Raw genomic sequence first — 20,744 nt, forward strand, 5'->3', positions numbered from 1 at the left:
CTCTCAGGGGTATATACTTGCTCTGCATCTCGTTGACTGTTTCTTTAAATACTCTCCACTGATCTTCAGTCACTTGACCCATTAACAGTTCTCCCCAGTTTACCATGGACAATCTCTGCCTCATCCTGTTAAAGTCAGTCTTACCAAAGTCTAATATCTGAAACATGCTTTTCCCTTTCAAACGCTACATTTAATTCAGTCATGTTGTGATCAGGAATCGACAAATATTCACCAACCGTTTGGTTACTAATTAAATTGGGTTCATTACTCATAAATGCAAGATGCACAGGATGTTGAACTATTATATTGCACAGGGTTACTTCAGTTGCCTTGGCTAATGATTTCTAATCAGCCAAAGCATAGACAGATTAAGTGACAGACTGGCCTTCGAGATATGATCTGGCTATTAATCAAGTGAGTCACTGCCTGCTTGTTCTTGGTGAATTCAGGTGAATCTGTAAAGAATCATGTTGTTTCAGATGAAAATATCACATCAGTTGGCAGAAGGTAAAGAACAGCCCCTTTTGAACAAATACCCTATGATACTGCAACATTGTGTTAATTCAAACTGAGCAGAATTAAATTCAACTAGTTCCTCGTAGGTACTTAAACCTACTTACATTGTATGAATTATTTAAGGAAAGCTATTTGTAAAACACAGATAGGAAATATCCTTCATAAAGACTCAGAAGATATTTTAAGTTGGGTTGCCTGGTTGGGCTATGTGATTGTATATGAACTGCAATAAAATCAGATGTTAGATACAAATCTTTTGGTCAGCTTTTCAATTTTACAAGGAAAATCTCTGGTGTATGACTTCTGGAGAGTGTACCTTACGTAGCGGTTTGAGTTTTGTCTCCATTATGAAGTCGTATTTACAGAGTTCACAGCAGCGTGTGTCCGAGCTCTTGATCCACTGGTGCAGGCAGGCTTGGTGTACGAAGCGTAATGTCCCTGTGCAACGGCAAGGCGTGATGAGGGGGCTATCATCATCTCCTTCACAGTGGCAGATCCTGAGAGGAGAAAGATTCAATCAGACATCACTAAAAAAAAAACATAAACCACTTGAGAACCTTATGGTCAGATGCTGGCAACCATCCGAAAGGCCAGCCTATGTTATACACTTCATTGAGAACAGAGTGATTTATAATCAATATTCTAGTTTTTTCCCCCGCAGTGGCTGTCTTATAACCAAGTGAGTTCTTCAGATAGTTCTTCAATCTGCCTGTTATCAATTTTATCAAGCGAGGACAATTCACTATCGCCACCTAATGGCAGTGACCTTAGCAGGATTCAGGTGTGCAGAGGGACAGGCAGCATTAAAGCTTATTTTTTAAATTTAGAGTACCCAATTCTTTTTTTTCCCAAAATAAAGGGAAATTTAACGTGGCCAATCAACTTACCCTGCACATTTTTGATACCCAAGCAGACACGTGGAGAATGTGCAAACTCCACACGGACAGTGACCCGGAGTTGGGATCAAACCTGGGTCTTCGGCACCGTGAAGCAGCGGTGCTAACCACTGAGCCACCATGCCGCCCCATCATTAAAGTACATTGTTCACTCATTGCTTTCTTTGATGGAGAGGCTTGCGAGAGACTATTTAAAATTTTGGATCAATTATTCCCAATTACCCAAGGGAAAGAAGCTGGTCTAATGGGCACATGCCTGGGATAAAAAATAAAAAATAAAGTGAGTATCTGGAATTCTACAATGCTTGCTATAGCAAATACACAATACCAACTTGATCCATAGAATTGGTCAATATAAATCCATGATGATCTTAAAACTAAGTGGTAAATTTTTATATTCACTGCCTGGATAGGAATCCATCAAAATCAACAAAGTGAAAACTGGACCAACTCTACAATCTATTCCACCTCATCCCTGCCCAATGGTGCACAGGAAAATTGACCCCAAAGTGACTTCAGAATGTCATAACTCTATGGTAGAGATCTCTCAGCATAACATTCAACTATTAAGGTGCAGCATCAAGGTGGATTATAGAGACAATTGAAGATGCTGAAGAAGAACTAAAATCTAAGTAAAAGAGAATGGCAGCAGCACTTACAGCCATACTGTAAAATAGCTTTGAAGGAATGCAGTCATCCAGGGTTTTTCACTCTGCACTACAGGAGCAGATTTGTTGCTCGCCTTTTACAAGGCCAATGGGCCTGGACACACCTGGCAGTTCCTGTATCCTTGGCTAAGTAAAAGTCATTGTAAAATGAAGAGTAACTCGAGATTAGTGCAAGGTGGTTCGAAACCTTTAATAGAGAAGAGATTATTGCACCCTTCCCCCACCACAAGGTTGTCAAGCAGGGTACCACAGGGTTTTGGGAAAGATTTGGATAACTCGCCTCAATCATACTTGCTGAGTAGAGTAGGCTAATAGTAGAAAATAAGGAGTACTTTGGAAGCCAAGGGCACCATTTAACAAAAAGGTTTCTAAGTAGCGAGTGGGAATTGGCGAGTGCCTCCCGAAGTCCGACAAGGCGAGTCTGCCACCACAATCTAACACCAATTAGGGCCAGTAATGATGATGCCCCACGGGCTTCACATTGGAAACAACTGTTCCACCAGCTCATTCACCTGGACTGTGTCCGGCAGTTCCCTGTTAATGAGGGGGAAGATCCTGAAGAGCACACGCCAGACAGCACACAGACATGACACCGCTCCGTTATTCTGAGATGCCAAAGTGGCCAGCCTATTGGACACGGTTGAGTCCAGATGGGATATCCTGTTCCTTTGAGGTGGTTGGAGGGTCAGCCACTGTACAGCCAGTCCGGCCTAACAGGGAGTGACAGCTGCCATCAGTGCAGGGAGTGTCACAAGGACGACCGACACCCAGTGTCGCAAGAAGCTAAACAACCTCCAACAGGCCACAAGGGTGAGGTGGCATCGACACCTGGGCAATAGTCCCGTTTGCCACTCCCAGCTGCCCCCCCCCCCCCCCCCCCACCTTTGTGGTTGGCACCACAACACTCCTCTCCCCCAGCACAATACCGCGATGTGCCCCAGAACAACCTGGTACCAACCAGTAGACCCTGGGTGTGCACCTCGGGTGCTTTTTCCAAGGGCTGATGCAGATTTGATGGGCCTTCTGCACTCTAAATCCGATGACCCTATCCCCCAGTCGCTGAGGACAGTGTCTTAGTCTCAGGTGTGCATTGCCATGGTGCTCCGGTGCATGTCCCAGTCGCTGAGGACAGTGTTTTAGTCTCAGGTGGGCATTGCCATGGTGCTCCGGTGCATGTCCCAGTCGCTGAGGACAGTGTCCCAAACTTAGGTGGTAATTGTCAAGGCGTTCCAGAGCATGTCCCAGGTGCTGAGGAATGGGACCCAGACACAAGTGGACATTGGCGAGGCACTGCAGTACGTGGCCATCGACTTCATTGCACAGACAATGGGGAGCTGCCAGGGCTGGCAGAACCACATGATGCAGGGGCCTCTGGTGCTTACTCCAGCCACCGCCCTGTCCCAAGGGCCCAATGGCACTGATCAGAAGGAGAGAGCACCAGAGCCTCCCTGCAGAGAGACGACGGCGGTCACCAGCTCTCCCAAGTCCACCCCCACTTGACAATGGCACGTTTCAGGGTCAGGAGGCAGAACAGGGTGGCACAGCAAGGGCATCAAAGACCACAGGGCGCGGGGTAAATAGAAGGTGCCCTCCACCTCTCATGTGAATCCTTGGGATACACTTAGACATAGCCACTGAGCATGGAGGGCTAAACAGATACATGATAACTGACAGGGCACGGGGTGGGTGGGGGGAGAGGTCCGGCAACATTGGTACACCCGACAAATGTGAACCCTCTGTCACATTATTCTGTACTGTGGGCCAGCCTGCACCCACTTCCCCCAATTTCCCTCCGCCCTCCCCAGGCCCCAACCCCCACAAGGCACAGTGGTCCTGGATCTGATTTAAGAAGGCAGCTCACCACCACATTCTGAATGGCAAATAGGGATGGGAAATAAATGCTGGCCGAGCCAGCAAGGTCCACATCCCAGAGGTGAATTTTTAAAAAACTCCCAATATATCTTAAACTGAAATCAAAAGTCTACATTCTTAATGCTTAATATGGCCCCAATAGAGACAGTCGTAACTCTGTACAATACTGCACACCGTGAGGTTTGGAACTGCAGGAGGAACAAGACACAATCTTCTTCAGATAATGCTGAGGAGGAAAGGCGAGATGAAAGTTGAGGCAGACAATGCACAACAATGTCAGAGGAGTTAGGTTTCATCAACTGATCCATTTAAGAACAACAGAAACCCCACCCACTTCTCAACCCCTCCAGAACTGAAGGGAGCGTAGTCTTGGAAAAAAAAACAAACCCTCCTGTTCACAACCCCCATTGCTCAGAATTAATTCATGTCTTCAAACTCACAATGGAAAAGGCCTTTGGCTGGGCAGAAACCAAGAATAAGCCAGAAACCAAGGTGACCCTTTCACCTCCCATGGCCCACGTTCTAGCAGCCCTTACTAGTAGACTACTGGAGAACACTGTTCTGTAAATCAATGGGGCCATGACTGGCCAGGGTATAGAATCATAGAATCTATAGTACAGAAGGAGGCCATTCAGCCCATAGAGTCTGCACCGGCCCAATAGAAAGAGTACCCCACTTAGGCCCATGCTTCCAACCGATCCCCGTAACCCCACCTGACCTCTTTTCGACACTAAGGGCAATTTATCATGGCAAATCCATCTAACCTGCACATCTTTTGACTGTGGGAGGAAACTGGAGCACCCGGAGGAAACCCACGCAGGCATGGGGAGAACGTGCAGGCTCCGCACAGACAGTGACCCAAGCCAGGAATCGAAACTGGGACCCTGGAGCTTTGAAGCAACTGTGCTAACCACTGTGCTACCTTGCTGTATCCCTTCATCCTATTTAAGGTATTGTTGAATGCCTCCTGGAAGGGCTCTTCCTGTTGGTTCCCTTATTTCCCATTTCTTTTATTTTGTGATTATCATTTTGATCCATGGATGTTTAATGGACATACAGAACATAGAACATTACAGCGCAGTGCAGGTCCTTCGGCCCTCGAGGTTGCGCCGACCTGTGAAACCAATCTAAAGCCCATCTACACTATTCCCTTATCGTCCATATGTTTATCCAATGACCATTTAAATGCCCTTAATGTTGGCGAGTCCACTACTGTTGCAGGCAAGGCATTCCACGCCCTTACTGCTCTGTGAGTAAAGAACCTACCTCTGACATCTGTCCTCTATCTATCTCCCCTCAATTTAAAGCTATGTCCCCTCGTGCTAGCCATCACCATCCAAGGAAAAAGGCTCTCACTGTCCACCCTATCTAATCCTCTGATCATCTTGTATGCCTCAATTAAGTCACCTTTTAACCTTCTCTCAAATGAAAACAGCCTTAAGTCCTTCAGCCTTTCCTCACAAGATCTTCCCTCCATACCAGGCATCATCCTGGTAAATCTCCTCTGCACCCTTTCCAATACTTCCACATCTTTCCTATAATGCGGCGACCAGAACTACACGCAATACTCCAAATGCGGCCGCACCAGAGTTTTGTACAGCTGCAACATGACCTCATGGCTCCAAAACTCAATCCCTCTACCAATAAAAGCTAACACACCGTATGCCTTCTTAACAACCCTATCAACCTGGGTGGCAACTTTCAGGGATCTGTGTACATGGACACCGAGAACTCTCTGCTCATCCACACTACCAAGAATCTTACCATTAGCCCAGTACTCTGTCTTCCTGTTACTCCTTCCAAAATGAATCACCTCACACTTTTCTGCATTAAACTCCATTTGCCACCTCTCAGCCCAGTTCTGCAGCTTATCTATGTCCCTCTGTAACCTGCAACATCCTTCCGCACTGTCCGCAACTCCACCGACTTTAGTGTCATCTGCAAATTTACTCACCCATCCTTCTACGCCCTCCTCCAGGTCATTTATAAAAATGACAAACAGCAGTGGCCCCAAAACAGATCCTTGTGGTACACCATTAATGACTGAACTCCAGGCTGAACATTTCCCATCAACCACCACCCTCTGTCTTCTAACAGCCAGCTAATTTCTGATCCAAACTGCTAAAACACCCTGAATCCCATGCCTCCGTATTTTCTGCAATAGCCTACCGTGGGGAACCTTATTAAACACTTTACTGAAATCCATATACACCACATCAACTGCTTTACCCTTGCCCACCTGTTTGGTCACCTTCTCAAAGAACTCAATAAGGTTTGTGACGCACGACCTACCCTTCACAAAACCGTGTTGACTATCCCTAATCAAATTATTCCTTTCTAGATGATTATAAATCCTATCTCTTATAAACCTTTCCAAGACTTTGCCCACAACAGAGGTAAGGCTCACTGGTCTATAGTTACCGGGGTTATCTCTACTCCCCTTCTTGAACAAGGGGACAGCATTTGCTATCCTCCAGTCCTCTGGCACTATTCCTGTAGACAATGATGACATAAAGATCAAAGCCATCAGCTCAGCAATCTCCTCCCTAGCTTCCCAGAGAATCCTAGGATAAATCCCATCCGGCCCAGGGGACTTATCTATATTCACACTTTCCAAAATTGCTAACACCTCCTCCTTATGAACCTCAAGCCCTTCTAGTCTAGCAGCCTGTATCTCAGTATTCTCCTCGACAACATTGTCTTTTTTCTGTGTGAATACTGACGAAAAATATTCATTTAGCATCTCTCCTATCTCCTCGGACTCCATGTACAACTTTCCACTACTGTCCTTTCTGGCCCTACTCTTACCCGAGTCATTCTTTTATTCCTGACATACCTACAGAAAGCTTTAGGGTTATCCTTGATCCTACCTGCCAAAGACTTCTCATGTACCCTCCTGGCTCTTCTTAGCTCTCTCTTGAGGTCCTTCCTAGCTAACTTGTAACTCTCGAGCGCCCGAACTGAACCTTCACGTCTCATCTTTACATAAGCCTCCTTCTTCCTCTTGACAAGTGATTCAACTACTTTAGTAAATCACGGTTCCTTCGCTCGACCACTTCCTCCCTGCCTGACAGGTAAATACTTATTAAGGACACGCAGTAGCTGTTCCTTGAACGAGCTCCACATTTCAATTGTACCCATCCCCTGCAGTTTCCTTCCCCATCCTATGCATCCTAAGTCTTGCCTCATCGCATCATAATTGCCTTTCCCCCAGCTATAACTCTTGCCCTGCGGTATATACCTATCCCTTTCCATCGCTAAAGCAAACGTAACTGAATTGTGGTCACTATCACCAAAGTGCTCACCTACCTCCAAATCTAGCACCAGTCCTGGTTCATTACCCAGTACCAAATCCAATGTGGCCTCACCTCTTATTGGCCTATCTACATACTGTGTCAGGAAACCCTCCTGCACACATTGGACAAAAACGGACCAATCTAAAGTACTCGATCTATAGCGTTTCCAGTCAACATTTGGAAAGTTAAAGTCCCCCATAACAACTACCCTGTTGCTTTCGCTCCTATCCAGAATCATCTTTGCAATCCTTTCCTCCACATCTCAGGAACTTTTCGGAGGCCTATAGAAAACTCCAAACAGGGTGACTTCTCCTTTCCTGTTTCTAACCTCAGCCCATACTACCTCAGTAGACGAGTCCTCATCAAAAGTCCTTTCTGCCACCGTAATACTGTCCTTGACTAACAATGCCACCCCTCCTCTTCTTTCCCTTCCCGTACCAGCCTCCCCGAACAGGCGCCGGAATGTGGCGACTAGGGGCTTTTCACAGTAACTTAATTGAAGCCTACAATAAGCAATTTTCATTTCATTTTTCATTTTTACCACCTTCCCTGAGCTTACTGAAATATCTAAACCCTGGAACCTGCAACAATCATTCCTGTCCCTGCTCCAGCCATGTCTCCGAAATGGCTACAACATCGAAGTCCCAGGTACCAACCCATGCTGCAAGTTCACCCACCTTATTCCGGATACTCCTGGCGTTGAAGTAGACACACTTCAAACCACCTTCCTGCCTGCCGGTACACTCCTGCAACCTTGAAACCTTACTCATGACCTCACTACTCTCAACCTCCTGTATATTGGAGCTACAATTCGGGTTCCCAATCCCCTGCAGAATTAGTTTAAACCCTCCCAAAGAGCATTAGCAAATTTCCCCCCCAGGATATTGGTACGAAATTAACCTTTAAGACGAGCAGAGGATGTCAGGAGATCAAAAGTTGCAAAATGGTACAATGTACTATGGAGGTTTAGATTCTGAATAGAAAAACTCAGACATTTTTGGCACTCGAGAGATCAGAGGCATTCTATTGGTTGTCTGGTGGCCAATGAATTGGCAAAAGGCCATGTTCTGCCCAGCGACAGGCGGTGAATGGGGCCTACCCGAGTGGGATGGTTTTCGGAGAACCAAGAAAAGGACAGTCGGATCTGGACACTGAGAGGAGCAGCTGTGAGAGTCTGACTCTCTCTTTCTGTGTCTCTTTCTCTGGCAATGATGCTTACTGCTGATTTCTGAACCTGCAGAGACGTTCTTAAGACCTGGATTAATCTACAGTGAAAACCACTACAGACAGAAAACAAAAACCTCCAATTGAAGGCCTAAATTGATGAAAGGTGTGCTAGAAGGTATCCATCTGAAACAAAGACTCCTACCCTTTTACTTTCATCATTGTCTACACCCCTCTCTCCCCTCTTGTGTTTGTTTGTCTTATGTGTGTGTATAGAGGGTGGGGTGAGTTAAAGAGGGGCTAAGAATTAGATAATAGTTAACCAGTTGTATTTGCTGCATATTTAACGATTGTTATAAATAAAAATTAATTGTGTTTAAATTTAAAAACCTAGTGACTGTAGATATTGGGCAGCCATAGTCCACATGTATTTTCTAAGAATTATTTGTTATTTTCAATTGTGTTGTGACTGGGTCAAGTGAGGCTGGAATTGACTGCGTACTAGCCCAGGGTGTTGTGCTAATTTGATGCTCCTTGCAACTGATCAATCATTCCCTAGATGAAGACATCAGGTTGGATTTTCTTGGTGCGGCAGGAAAGTCATGTTGAGAACCTTCGCAACCCAACAGACTGGTTTCCTTTCCAGTGGCTCCTTATTTTCATTCTGGGGGATGGGATGGAGTCAGCCTCACCACACCTTAAGTTTGAAGATGCCACAGAGTTGGGTGAGCGACAGAGGAGAAACCTTTGACCGTCCACCATTTTAAAAGATTTTTGAGACGTCCTAGCTCCATGACAATCCAGGCCACCATTGCAAAGACCTGTGACCTGATGCCAGTCATGCTTGAGGCTGACTCCTCCAGTTGTTATGGAGCCGTAAATGGTGCAGCTGAAACGCCTGCCAGTACATCGCACATTCTTTGTTATTGCTTCTGAACTACCCACTTAACTGACAATCCACGAGGGTCAGAATGTGCGACCAGCTGGGCAGAGCTTGGCGCATCCTGTGGGCTCTGATGCAGACTCGCCAATGCTTCCCTATCTCTGTGCGCATTTCAGTGACCATATTGCACCCGGCAGGATCTGGATCTCGCCCCCACTGGGCAAGATTCAGATCTGCATATTTTAATGAACCATTAGGTCTCGCAGGCTTGCCCGTTGAGTCCTAGTGTACACAAACGTGGACCAGATGTAACGGCACCTCCTGGGCTCTCGCAGGCCATTAGAGACCTGTGAGTGGTCAGGGACAGGGCAGGATAGTACCCTCGCATTCTCGCTGGCACCCGGAAACCTTGGTACTGCCAGGGTTTGGGCCTTGCCCATTCGAATGGTGGGGTGAGCGAGGGTTGAATGGGGGGCCTCAAAAGCGGACTTCAATATTTGTCCACTGAATCACCCCAGTATCTGGTGCACTGTTCATATATGAAGTGAAAGTGCCCAAGTGTAAACACAACTACCTGTCTTAGTGCTGTCTGAGATGGTGTATGGTCTCACTGAGTACTGTGTGTGTACCATTAAGATGGAGTGTTCTCCTCTGGGATATTGTCATGTGTGAAGGGCCTGTGGAAGAAAAAAGCATGGATGCATACTGTGAAGGTAAGAATTGTTGAAGTTATCATTATGCCCCTGATGAGCTTTCATTCATCATTGAAAACCTGAACAAGTGTTATGTGCCATGTGGCTGTCCGATATTTAAAAGAGGTGACTGTGGTAGTCGGTATTAGGGGTATTACGTTACCCAGGTTGATGCTGTAAGACCATTGGTGTGGGAAGTACCTGAGACAGCAATATCATTGGTGAAGCCTGCCTGCTGGTTCTGCCCAGTAAGGCGGAGTATAAGAGCCTGTGTCTCCCTAGCAGCTGCATTCTTTACCTGCGCTGCTGGGGAAACATCTAGTCCAATGAAGCCTTCAATTGTCGTCCAATCTCGCTTCTGGAGTCATTGATCGAGCATCAATTTATTGGACTAGATTTTAAAGAATGGAGCTCTGAATGAAGCTGGAGTGTCTGCAACTCAGCCCCCACGCGGCAAACTCAGCGGCAACCTTCAAACACTGGCTGATGTGCTACAACGGGTACCTCAGGACGGCCACAACTACACCCACGGAGGACTAGAAGATGCAAGTTCTTCACTCGAGAGTGAGCCCAGAGATCTACACCATCATCGGGGATGCGGACAATTTCGAGGCTGCAATGACCCTGCTGAAAGGACACTATATCCGCCCAGTAAACCAGGTCTACGCCCAACATCTGTAGGAACTGAACTGCTCGCAAGTGTCAGCCAGCGACCACATAGAACTTTTAATCCGGGACGCATTCGTTGCAGGTATGCTGTCCTCCCAAATCCGCCAGCGGCTGCTTGAGAAAGAGACAGTCAAAGGCCTCAAGGAGGCACGGGCCCTTGCTAGCTCCCTGGATGTGACCTCCCGAAACGCCCGCGCGTACGGCCCCGACCGTGCGGCAGCCCCTTGGGCAGCGTGGAACCCCCCCGCGGCCGACTCCGATGCATCCCCCATCCCCCCACAAGCTTGTGCTGCGTGACTACCAGGCAATCCCGGGGGGCCCCACTGCTCTTTTTGTGGGCAAGCCAAGCACCCCCAGCAGCGCTGCCCGGTCCGCTCCTCCATTTGCAAAGATGCGGCAAAAAGGGCCATTTCGCCGTGGTCTCGGGGGCCGAACCGGGACCGCCACCCCAACTCTCTCCATGAGCCACGTGCGGCCAGCGGGTGCCGCCATCTTCCTTTTCCCGAGTCACGTGCGGGCCCCAGCACCGCCATTTTGTTCCCCAGGGACCACGTGCGACGGATGGGCGCCGCCATCTTGCACACCCCCAGCCATGTGCGACCAGTGGGCGCCGCCATCTTGGCTGGAGTCTCAGGACCCCGATTCGAATGACCACACATCGCCCGAAGAAAACCTCCAGCTTTTGCCAGGACTTGCCTCGGTGACCCTGGACCAGTCACGGCCCCGAACCCTCTCGACCGCGACGACGACTGTGCTCATCAATGGACACAAAACATCCTGCCTGATTGACTCCGGGAGCATAGAGAGCTTCATACACACCAACACGGTAAGGCGCTGTTCTCTTCCCATACACGCAGTTAATCAAAAAATCTCCCTGGCCTCCGCGTCTCACTCCGTAGAGATCAAAGGGTTCTGCGTAGTGAACCTCACTGTCCAGGGAAGGGAATAAAAAAATTTCCCCTTCTACGTCCTCCCTCACCTCTGCGCTGCCACGCTCCTAGGGTTAGATTTCCAATGTAACCTCCAGAGTTTAACCTGTAAATTCGGCAGCCCTATAGCCCCCGTCTGCAGCCTCGTAACCCTCAAGGTCGATCCGCTCTCCCTTTTTGCGAACCTCACCCTGGATTGCAAACCTGCTGCCACCAGGAGCAGATGGTACAGTGCCCAGGACCGGACCTTCATTAGGTCAGAAGTCCAGCGGTTACTGAAAGAAGGTATTATCGAGGCTAGCAACAGTCCCTGGAGAGCTCAAGTAGTGGTTGTAAAGACAGGGGAGAAGTATAGAATGGTCATCGATTAGTCAGACCATCAACAGGTATACGCAGCTTGATGCGTACCCTCTCCCCCGCATATCTGATTTGGTCAATCAGATTGCACAATGCAAGGTCTTTTCCACGGTGGACCTCAAATCCGCCTACCACCAGCTCCCCATCCGCCCTAGCGACCGCAAATACACTGCATTCAAAGCAGATGGGCTGCTCTACCACTTCCTGAGGGTTCCCTTCGGTGTCACAAATGGAGTCTCGGTCTTCCAACGGGAGATGGACCGAATGGTTGACCGGTACGGTTTGCGGGCCACGCTTCTGTACCTCGATAACGTCACCATTTGCGGCCACGACCAGCAGGACCACGACACCAACCTCCGAAAATTCCTCCATACCGCCAAAATCCTTAATCTAACCTATAACAAGGACAAATGCATGTTCAGCACCGACCATCTAGCCATCCTTGGCCACGTAGTGCATGATGGAGTCATAGGCCCAGATCCCAAACGCATGCGCCGCCTCATGGAGATTCCCCTCCCACACTGCTCCAAGGCCCTGAAACACTGCATGGGATTTTTTTCATATTGTGCCCAGTGGGTCCCCAACGATGCGGACAAGGCCCGCCCACTAATTCCATCCACGGTTTTTCCCCTGTTGGCAGAGGCCCACCAGGCCTTCAGCCGCATAAAGGCGGACATCGCAAAGGCCACGATACACACAATCGATGAATCCCTTCCCTTCCAAGTCAAGAGCGACGTGTCCGACGTAGCTCTGGCGGCCACCCTCAACCAAGCGGGCAGGCCCGTGACCTTCTTCTCACGCACCCTCCATGCTTCAGAAATCCCTCATTCCTCCATTGAAAAGGAGGCCCAGGCCGTAGTAGACGCTGTGCGGCACTGGAGGCATTACCTGGCCGGCAGGAGATTCACTCTCCTCACTGACCAACGGTTGGTTGCTTTCATGTTCGATAATGCAAGATAATGAACAATGATGGAGGATCGGGCTCTCCACCTAAAACTATGAGATCTTGAATCGTCTTGGGAAGCTAAACGAGCCTCCTGATGCCCTATCCCGCGGCACATGTGCCAACACACAAGTGGACCGACTCCGGGCCCTTCACGAGGACCTCTGCCACCTGGGGGGCACTCGATTCTTCCATTTCATCAAGACCCGCAACCTGACCTACTCCATCGAGGAAGTCAGGACCGCCACTAGGAACTGCCAAATCTGCGCGGAATGCAAGCCGCACTTCTACAGGGCAGAAAAAGCGCGGTAAAGGCTTCCCGTCCCTTTGAATGCCTCAGTATGGACTTCAAGGGGCCCCTCCCATCCACCGACCGCAACACGTACTTCCTGAATGTGATTGACGAGTACTCCCGGTTCCCATTCGCCATCCCCTGCCCCGACATGACAGCAGCCACCGTCATAAAGCCTTCCACAGTATCTTTACACTGTTCGGTTTCCCCGCTTACATACACAGCGATAGGGAGTCCTCCTACATGAGCGACGAACTGCATCAATTCCTGCTCAGCAAGGGCATTGCCTCGAGCAGGACGACCAGTTACAACCCCCGGGTAAACGGACAGGTAGAGAGGGAGAACGGAACGGTCTGGAAGACCATCCTGCTGGCACTACGGTCCAGGAATCTCCCAGTCTCCCGCTGGCAGGAGGTTGTTCCTGATGCACTCGACTCCATCCTATCACTGCTGTGTACCACGACCAACCAAACACCTCACAACCGTCTCCTTGTCTTCCCTAGGAAGTCCTCCTAACCTGGCTGACAGCTCCTGGACCCATTCTGCTCCACAAACACGTGCGGGCGCACAAATCGGACCCATTGGTCGAGAGGGTCCACCTTCTTCACGCTAACCCTCAGTACGCCTGCGTGGCGTACCCCGACGGCCGACAGGATTAGGTCTCCCTACAGGACCTGGCGCCCGTTGGATCCCCACCCACACCCCCACCACCAACCCCACCCTCCCTCCCACCGGCGCACCCCACGGCCGCCCCCTTCCCAGGTGGATCAGTTCTCCCACTGGTCCCATCTAGGGGTGATGAAGCTGCCGAAGAAGCCGAAGCCGTGCTCCCGGAGCCACGGATGCCTGAGTCGGAGCCTGCATCACCGCCGAAACTGCGATGATCACAGAGGACGACCCGGGCCCCCGATCGACTAATTGCTTCATTTTGAATGTAAATAAATACTGTAAATAGTTGCGACATGTAATGAGGCAAAACACTGTACTAATTTATACTGGGTACCACCATAACCTCAACCACTGTATAACGCGAGACTACCACCCCCACCAGACTCTTTTTTTTTTAACAGTGGGTGAATGTGGTAGTCAATATTAGGGGTATTACGGCACCCAGGTTGTGCTCTAAGACCATTGGTGTGGGAGATACCTGAGACAGCAATATCATTGGTGAAGCCTGCCTGCTGGTTCCGCCCAGTAAGGCGGAGTATAAGAGTCTGTGTCTCCCCAGCTGCTGCATTCTGTACCTGCGCTGCTGGGGGAAACATCTAGTCCAATAAAGCCTTCAATTGTCATCCTTTCTCGCTTCTGGAGTCATTGATCGAGCATCAGTGACCTACGAGTGAGTCTTATGGCATGATGAACAGATGAATGGAGTGTATTTGTCACGGGTGACTATGAGGGAGACACATGACATTGCATCAGGTTGTGGGTGAGTGTCAGATTCAGGACAGTCAGATCGTGACATGAGGAAGTGAATAAACAGATAACAGTGAATAAACTTGCACCAGCAAGGTTAAATTGGAGCAAAAGGTGCGATGTACAAAGAACAAAGAAAAGTACAGCACAGGAATAGGCCCTTCGGCCCTCCAAGTCTGCGTCGAGCATGCTGTCCATCTAAACTAAAATCTTCTACATTTCCAGGGTCCATATCCCTCGATTCCCTCTATGTACTGGAGTAGACTTGGGAAGGCAGAGTGAGGTGGTTGGAAATATGTAGGTGAGCGTTCCATTGCTCAGGTCATTGAACTGCTTCCCTGCACCATGCCCCGATTGCAGATGTCTTGAAACATTTTCAACCACACTTTTTTAGTGTCCCCAGTTTGCTTTTTCTTCCTGTTGCTGGGGAACAATACCTTCCACTGAGTCTTCATAGCCCCAAGCATCAACTCCCAGGAGGTGTGCTGAACCCCTTAACCTTCTACCCTCCATGTCAACACTTTTTTTGCCCTCCTCCTCACACTGACTGCTTCAACTTGCAAGTTTAGAGTGTTCATTCAAACAGCTGAGTTAAGATTTCATCATGTGGCCCATCATCCTTCTCCCTGTGCACATTAGTTGAGAAAGCCAGGGGGCGGATTCTCCAATATGGGGCCCAAGTGTTCGCGCCGTCGTGAACGGTGTCATGTTTCACGACAGAGCGAACCGGGCCCGAGTACGACCGTTTCTGGCACTGGAGCGGTTCACGCGGCTATAGCCTCCTTTTCCGGTGCCAAATGGGTGCCACGCCAACCCGCGCATGCGCGGGGGACTTCTTTAGCCCACTGTCTCCGATTCAACATGGGGTCGGTGTTCAGGGGCTGGCCGCGCCCGGGGGAGGGGTGAGAGGCTGGCCCACCGATAGATGGGCCCCGATCGTGGGCCAGACCCCATCGGAGCCCCGCCCCGGTGAAGAAGCCCCCCGCCACATGCCACCCCCCCGACCGTTCCCGCAGAGTTCCCGCCGGCAGCGACGAGGGGTGAACGGCGCCAACGGGACTCTGTCATATCGGCGCGGCCGCTCGGCCCATCCGGACCGGAGAATCGGCAACCCCGCTGATTCCAATGACCCGCAGCTGGTGCCACGCAAATCGCGCTTGTGCAAGTGGCGCTGTTTCTCCGCACCTCGGAGAATCGCGCGCCGGTGTCGGTGCGCGGTTGTAGTGATTCTCCGCCGGCCAGGCGCAGGGCTCGGAGAATCGCCTCCCCCAGAATTCATATATTAAGGCAGTGTTATAAAAAAACACTGATAGGCATGCTTCACAATCTTGGGTTCCTCCCACCCACTGCTGGAACAGCTGAATGTTAAAATTCATGCCCCTATCCCAGCAAGGATTCAACATGGTGAATCTTGTCACCAATTCTCGTGCATTAACAATCTAAATGGTGCCGGTAATTTTTTCCGGTAGTAACATTGGCAGAAGCAGTATTCTCTTAATGTCCACCACTAAAACACGTCCTCCAAGTTAATTTATACTTCTTGAATCAGTCTGACTATCAGAACATACTGCAGCGACTCAGTCTCCTGGTTTTGCAATCTTAATCTGGGCAACAGATTGAGATTCATGGGGCAGTATTCTCCCTCCCCCACGCCAGGTGGGAGAATTGCTGGGACGCCGCGCGAATTGCGCCACGCTGCCCCGACCCCCGCACGCAATTCTCCCAACCCCCAAAACCAGCGCCATGTGAATCGCGCCGGGCCGCTCGGAGAATTGCCGCAAACAGCAAGCGGCAATTCTCCAGCCCGGATGGGCTGAGCAGCCGCTCCGACACGACAGGGTCCCGCCGGCACCGTTCACCCCTGGTAGCTGCTGGCGGGAACTCTGCGGGAACGATTCTGGGGGGGGCTCCTTTACAGGGGTTCTCCGAAGGGGTCTGGCCTGCAATGGGGGCCCACCGATCGGCGGGCCGGCCTCTGCCCCCCCCGGGCCTACATTCCGCCACGGTCGGCCCCTGAACACCCACGCCATATTGCGTCGGGGCCGGCACGCGTACGAAGTTCCCCGTGCATGCGCATGATTGAGCTGCCCCAACTGCGCATGTGCATGATTGAGCTGCCCCAACTGCGCATGTGCATGATTGAGCTGCCCCAACTGCGCATGTGCATGATTGAGCTGCCCCAACTGCGCATGCATGTGTTGGCGCAGTGCCCAATTGGCGCCGCATAAGGACGCTGGAGTGGTGTGAACCGCTCCGGTCGTGCCCGGGCCGTGTTCGCGCCGGCGTGAAACGCGATGGCGTTCACGATGGCGCGGGCACTTGGTCTGCGAAGCGGAGAATCGCCCCCATGATGTGCAGCAGTTGTCAGGATCAGGTGAAACATGGCTAATTTCACACATTTTAATGATTTTAGTTTGATTTAAAATACCTCGGTTTTCATGTTTCCATACTAATAAATACCGTCTGTCTAACTTAAACAAGTTAATTGCTCTTTTGCCTAATTCACTGTGGTTGAAAAGAAGAACATTTGATTTGATTTTGAAGAGTTGATCCTGAAAAGGTTTCTGAAACAGAGTAGGCCGCAGAGTCTGAAAAGCAGATTTTGCATCGAGGAAACACGTTTTACAGCAAATTTGTTAATGTTTTAGCCATACAGTTCTGGATTTGGGTCTCACATATTTAACCCAACAAAATATTTTTAGAGCCCCACGTCTCACCGCTGGCAGTGAGGTTTCTCAGGGGCAAGTACTTATTTCAGTGATGAGATGTTCTGGAGTGAATGTTGCCCGAGTCTTCCTTGCTTCATCTTGTGATACTCCTCCTACCCCATGAAATGGAAATCGCTTATTGTCACAAGTAGGCTTCAAATGAAGTTACTGTAAAAAGCCCCGAGTCACCACATTCCGGCGCTTGTTTGGGGAGGCTGGTACGGGAATTGAACCGTGCTGCTGGTCTGCCTTGGTCTGCTTTCAAAGCCAGTGATTTAGCCCTGTGCTAAACCAGCCCCATGACAGACGCCATCCCTTTGGGCATAGCACGTGTGCCATTATGGTCATGGAGGAGCAGCAGTACAGGGTGGAGCACAGAAGAGTCAGGCAGCAGGGATCAGAGCACTCCTCATCACTCCTCATCCATGGGCTAGCAACTGCTGGCCCATGGAACAACCTACGTTTGACACCACGGGCTGAATCTATGTGGCTACATGAAGTCTGTAATGGAAACGGGAGGACCCTAAAAATATTGGCACCAGTCCATTTCAAGACATAGACACCAGCACTGACAATAATCGCCAGGGCAAGGAGAGAGTGAGATGCAAATCTCACTCTCCTCCCAATTGAGGTCAATTAAAACGGATTAAAAGCTCATAAGAGGTTATCAAGGGGTGAAGTTTACATTTTCAAGGAGTGATAGATCACCCGAGCCTCCGAAAACAGATCAGCTGAATGGAGGCAAGTACATAGCAGACAGCCAACTATGGCTGCTCCAGAGTAAAACCTGTAAGAGGGTCAGCAGGGCAAAGGGGGACTGGACTTGATAAGGGGGTGCCCTTTGCACTGTATAGATGCCAGGTGGGGAGGGGGGGGGGGGGGGGTGGTCAGTCAGCACCAAGGTTTCTAATGTGGTGGGGGACACAACTGCCCAAGATAATTGAGCAGTGAGTTAACTGGAAGGAAGGCCCCAGCTGGCAACAAGGACACAACTATCAGATTTTGAACCCAGTGGAGATGTGCAACATCATGCATAGGAAGGAAAGAACCCCAGGCATCAGAAGGGCATGCAAAAGGAACGAGGGGCAGAAAGGCAATGAAAGCCAAACCCTCAACTCACAGTCTACCACCAAAGGTGGAGCTACCTGGGGATATCTGCGACCTGGGGTGGGATCCTCCGTTCCTGTTGCTAAGTGCTGGCTGGAACCAGAATCTACGGGAGGCCTATCGAAAGAAACCGGCAAGTACCCCTCCACTGAATCCGGTACCGGTGAGGGGCTAGCAGTGGCGCTGACCAAAACTCCTGCCTCCCGCGTCAACAGCAGCCAGACAATGGCTGGGTCCCAGGCCGCGCATGCGCACGGCAGATAATCTGTAGAGGTCGCGTCGTACAACATGGCACCGGCCGTGTGCTGACCCGACCCGCAAACTGCGACACCACTGCCCACCCTCTGGCCAGCCCCTGGCCACTCCCCACCAGTCCAGAAGCCCCTCGGTCAGCGACACAGAACCTGGCCTATTGTGATGACGCCGGACACAGTCCTCAGCCGCCACACCGGGTTTGCAATTTGTGTGAGGACATGTGTCCCGCACCATTTGGAACTCGGCCCATCGGGGGCGCAGCATCGCGTGTGGGTCTGCTGATGAAGCGCCTATGGCATTGTGACTGTGCATGGCACAGGTCACCATGATGCCATTTCAGAGGGGGCGGAGACTCGCAAACCAGCGTCAAACTGGCGCCGGCCTTGATTTTGGCGTCAGAATCGGAATCGATATCGGCGACGGGCAATGAAGAATCCGGGCAATGAAGAATCCTGCCTCTGGTGCTTCAGGAGATTGTGACTCTCCAGTAGATGGTCACGGTTCTCCCTTTGCCAAAGGTAGGGCTGGTTTAGCTCAGTGTGCCTCCGCTGTGGCTGGTACGCGATTGGGGCATACCGATCGGCAGGCCGGCCTCTCGGGATGGGGGCTGTTTTCCTCCGGCCCGGCCCCTGTAGCCCTACACCACGTTGCGTCGGGGCCAGCATGAAGAATGGACCCACCGCACATGCGCGCAAGCGCACCGGTCGCACGCGCAGACCCGCGCCGCCCATTTGACGCCGGCACCGGCAGCTGGAGCGGGGTTGGTCGCTCCAGTGCCATGCTGGCCCCCAGTAGGGGTCAGAATCGCTGCTCCTGGGGGCATGCTGACACCGTCGTGAAACGCGATGGCGTTTACGAAGGCATCAACAGTTAAGCTCCAGGATCAGAGAGTCCCGTCCCATGTCCCAGCAATGTTTGTCAAAGTTACTGTGGCCTTGAGTATTGCTTAGAACCATAGAAAAGTTACGATGTAGAAAGAGGCCATTCAGTTTATTGTGTCTGCACCAACCAAAAAAGAGAAAAACGAAACTAGCTGCTCATTTTAATGCCCATTTTCCAGCAGCTGGTCCATTGCCTTCCAGGTTACAGCACTTCAGTTACAGATACCTGAGCCCGTGCTGGGTCGGAGAATCTGCGGTGACGCTGGAAATTCCCACCATGCCGCTCCAACGGTGGGGCGTGATTCTCCGGTGACCGGAGTATCGGCGGCGGTCGCGTGTGTGGTCGATGCGGCGCGGGTCAGCGACTGTTGAAAGAGGCCGCCGTGGTGATTCTCCGCGGTCGACCAGCCGAGTTCCCGCCGAGTTCTGCCAGTGTGGCTCCAACCTGGTACCACCCGGTGTGAGCTTGATCCCGCGGCCATGGTGGCCGTCCTGGTGGGGGCGTGGTGATCAGACTCTGGGGGGGGGGCCTGCCTAACGGCCAGGCCCGCGATCGGGGGCTACCGGTGTGTGCATGCGATCTGGAGGGGCCTACCTCCTTCTGCGCAGGCCTGCTGTGTCGCTACGCCATGATGCGCGGCACGGAAACGGCCATGACACGCATGCACCGGCGCAGAAATGGCCACCACGCACATGCGCGGACCGTGCCAGCAGTGCAGGGCCGCGTATCGGCGGCGGAGCAGTGTGCAGCACTCCGCCGCCGTGCTGACTCCCTGTGGCCCACTGATGCCGGCGTGAAACACTGCGGTGTTTACGTCGACGTCAACACTTAGCCGGGATTTTGGAGAATCCCGGCCCTTTTAACTGAGTTAATATTTTCAGCCTCAACCACCAACATAGGCAGCAAATTCAAAAGCCCACCATCTTCTGGGTGAAATGGTTCTTCATGTTCCCCCCTAATCCTTCTACCAATCACCTGAAACCCACAGCCCCTGGTAATTGGCCCCTCAGCTAGTGGAAACAAGTCTTTCCTGACTACCCTGTCTAGGCCCCTCATAATTTTAACTCTTCACTAGGTCACCGCTTAGTCTCCTCTGTTCGAAGGAAAACACCCCGAGCCTATCCAATCTCTCCGCATAGCTGCAATTTCGAAGCACTGGCAAAATTCTTATAAATCTTCTCTGTACTTTCTTCAGTGCA

At 50.8% G+C, this 20,744-nt stretch overlaps 1 protein-coding gene across 4 annotated transcripts in view; it reads right to left on the minus strand.

The window, feature by feature from the left end:
• The window catches only part of LOC119963181, a 790,592-nt gene that overhangs the window by 73,948 nt on the left and 695,900 nt on the right, over positions 1-20,744 (minus strand). For all 4 annotated transcript variants that reach the window (XM_038791913.1, XM_038791911.1, XM_038791912.1 and 1 more), the window contains one exon: positions 833-1,013. In XM_038791913.1, the coding sequence (XP_038647841.1) occupies positions 833-1,013 (181 nt within the window). The remainder of the gene's footprint in view (positions 1-832; positions 1,014-20,744) is intronic.

Source organism: Scyliorhinus canicula, chromosome 3, assembly GCF_902713615.1.
Source record: "Scyliorhinus canicula chromosome 3, sScyCan1.1, whole genome shotgun sequence".
NCBI classification, from domain to species: domain Eukaryota; kingdom Metazoa; phylum Chordata; class Chondrichthyes; order Carcharhiniformes; family Scyliorhinidae; genus Scyliorhinus; species Scyliorhinus canicula.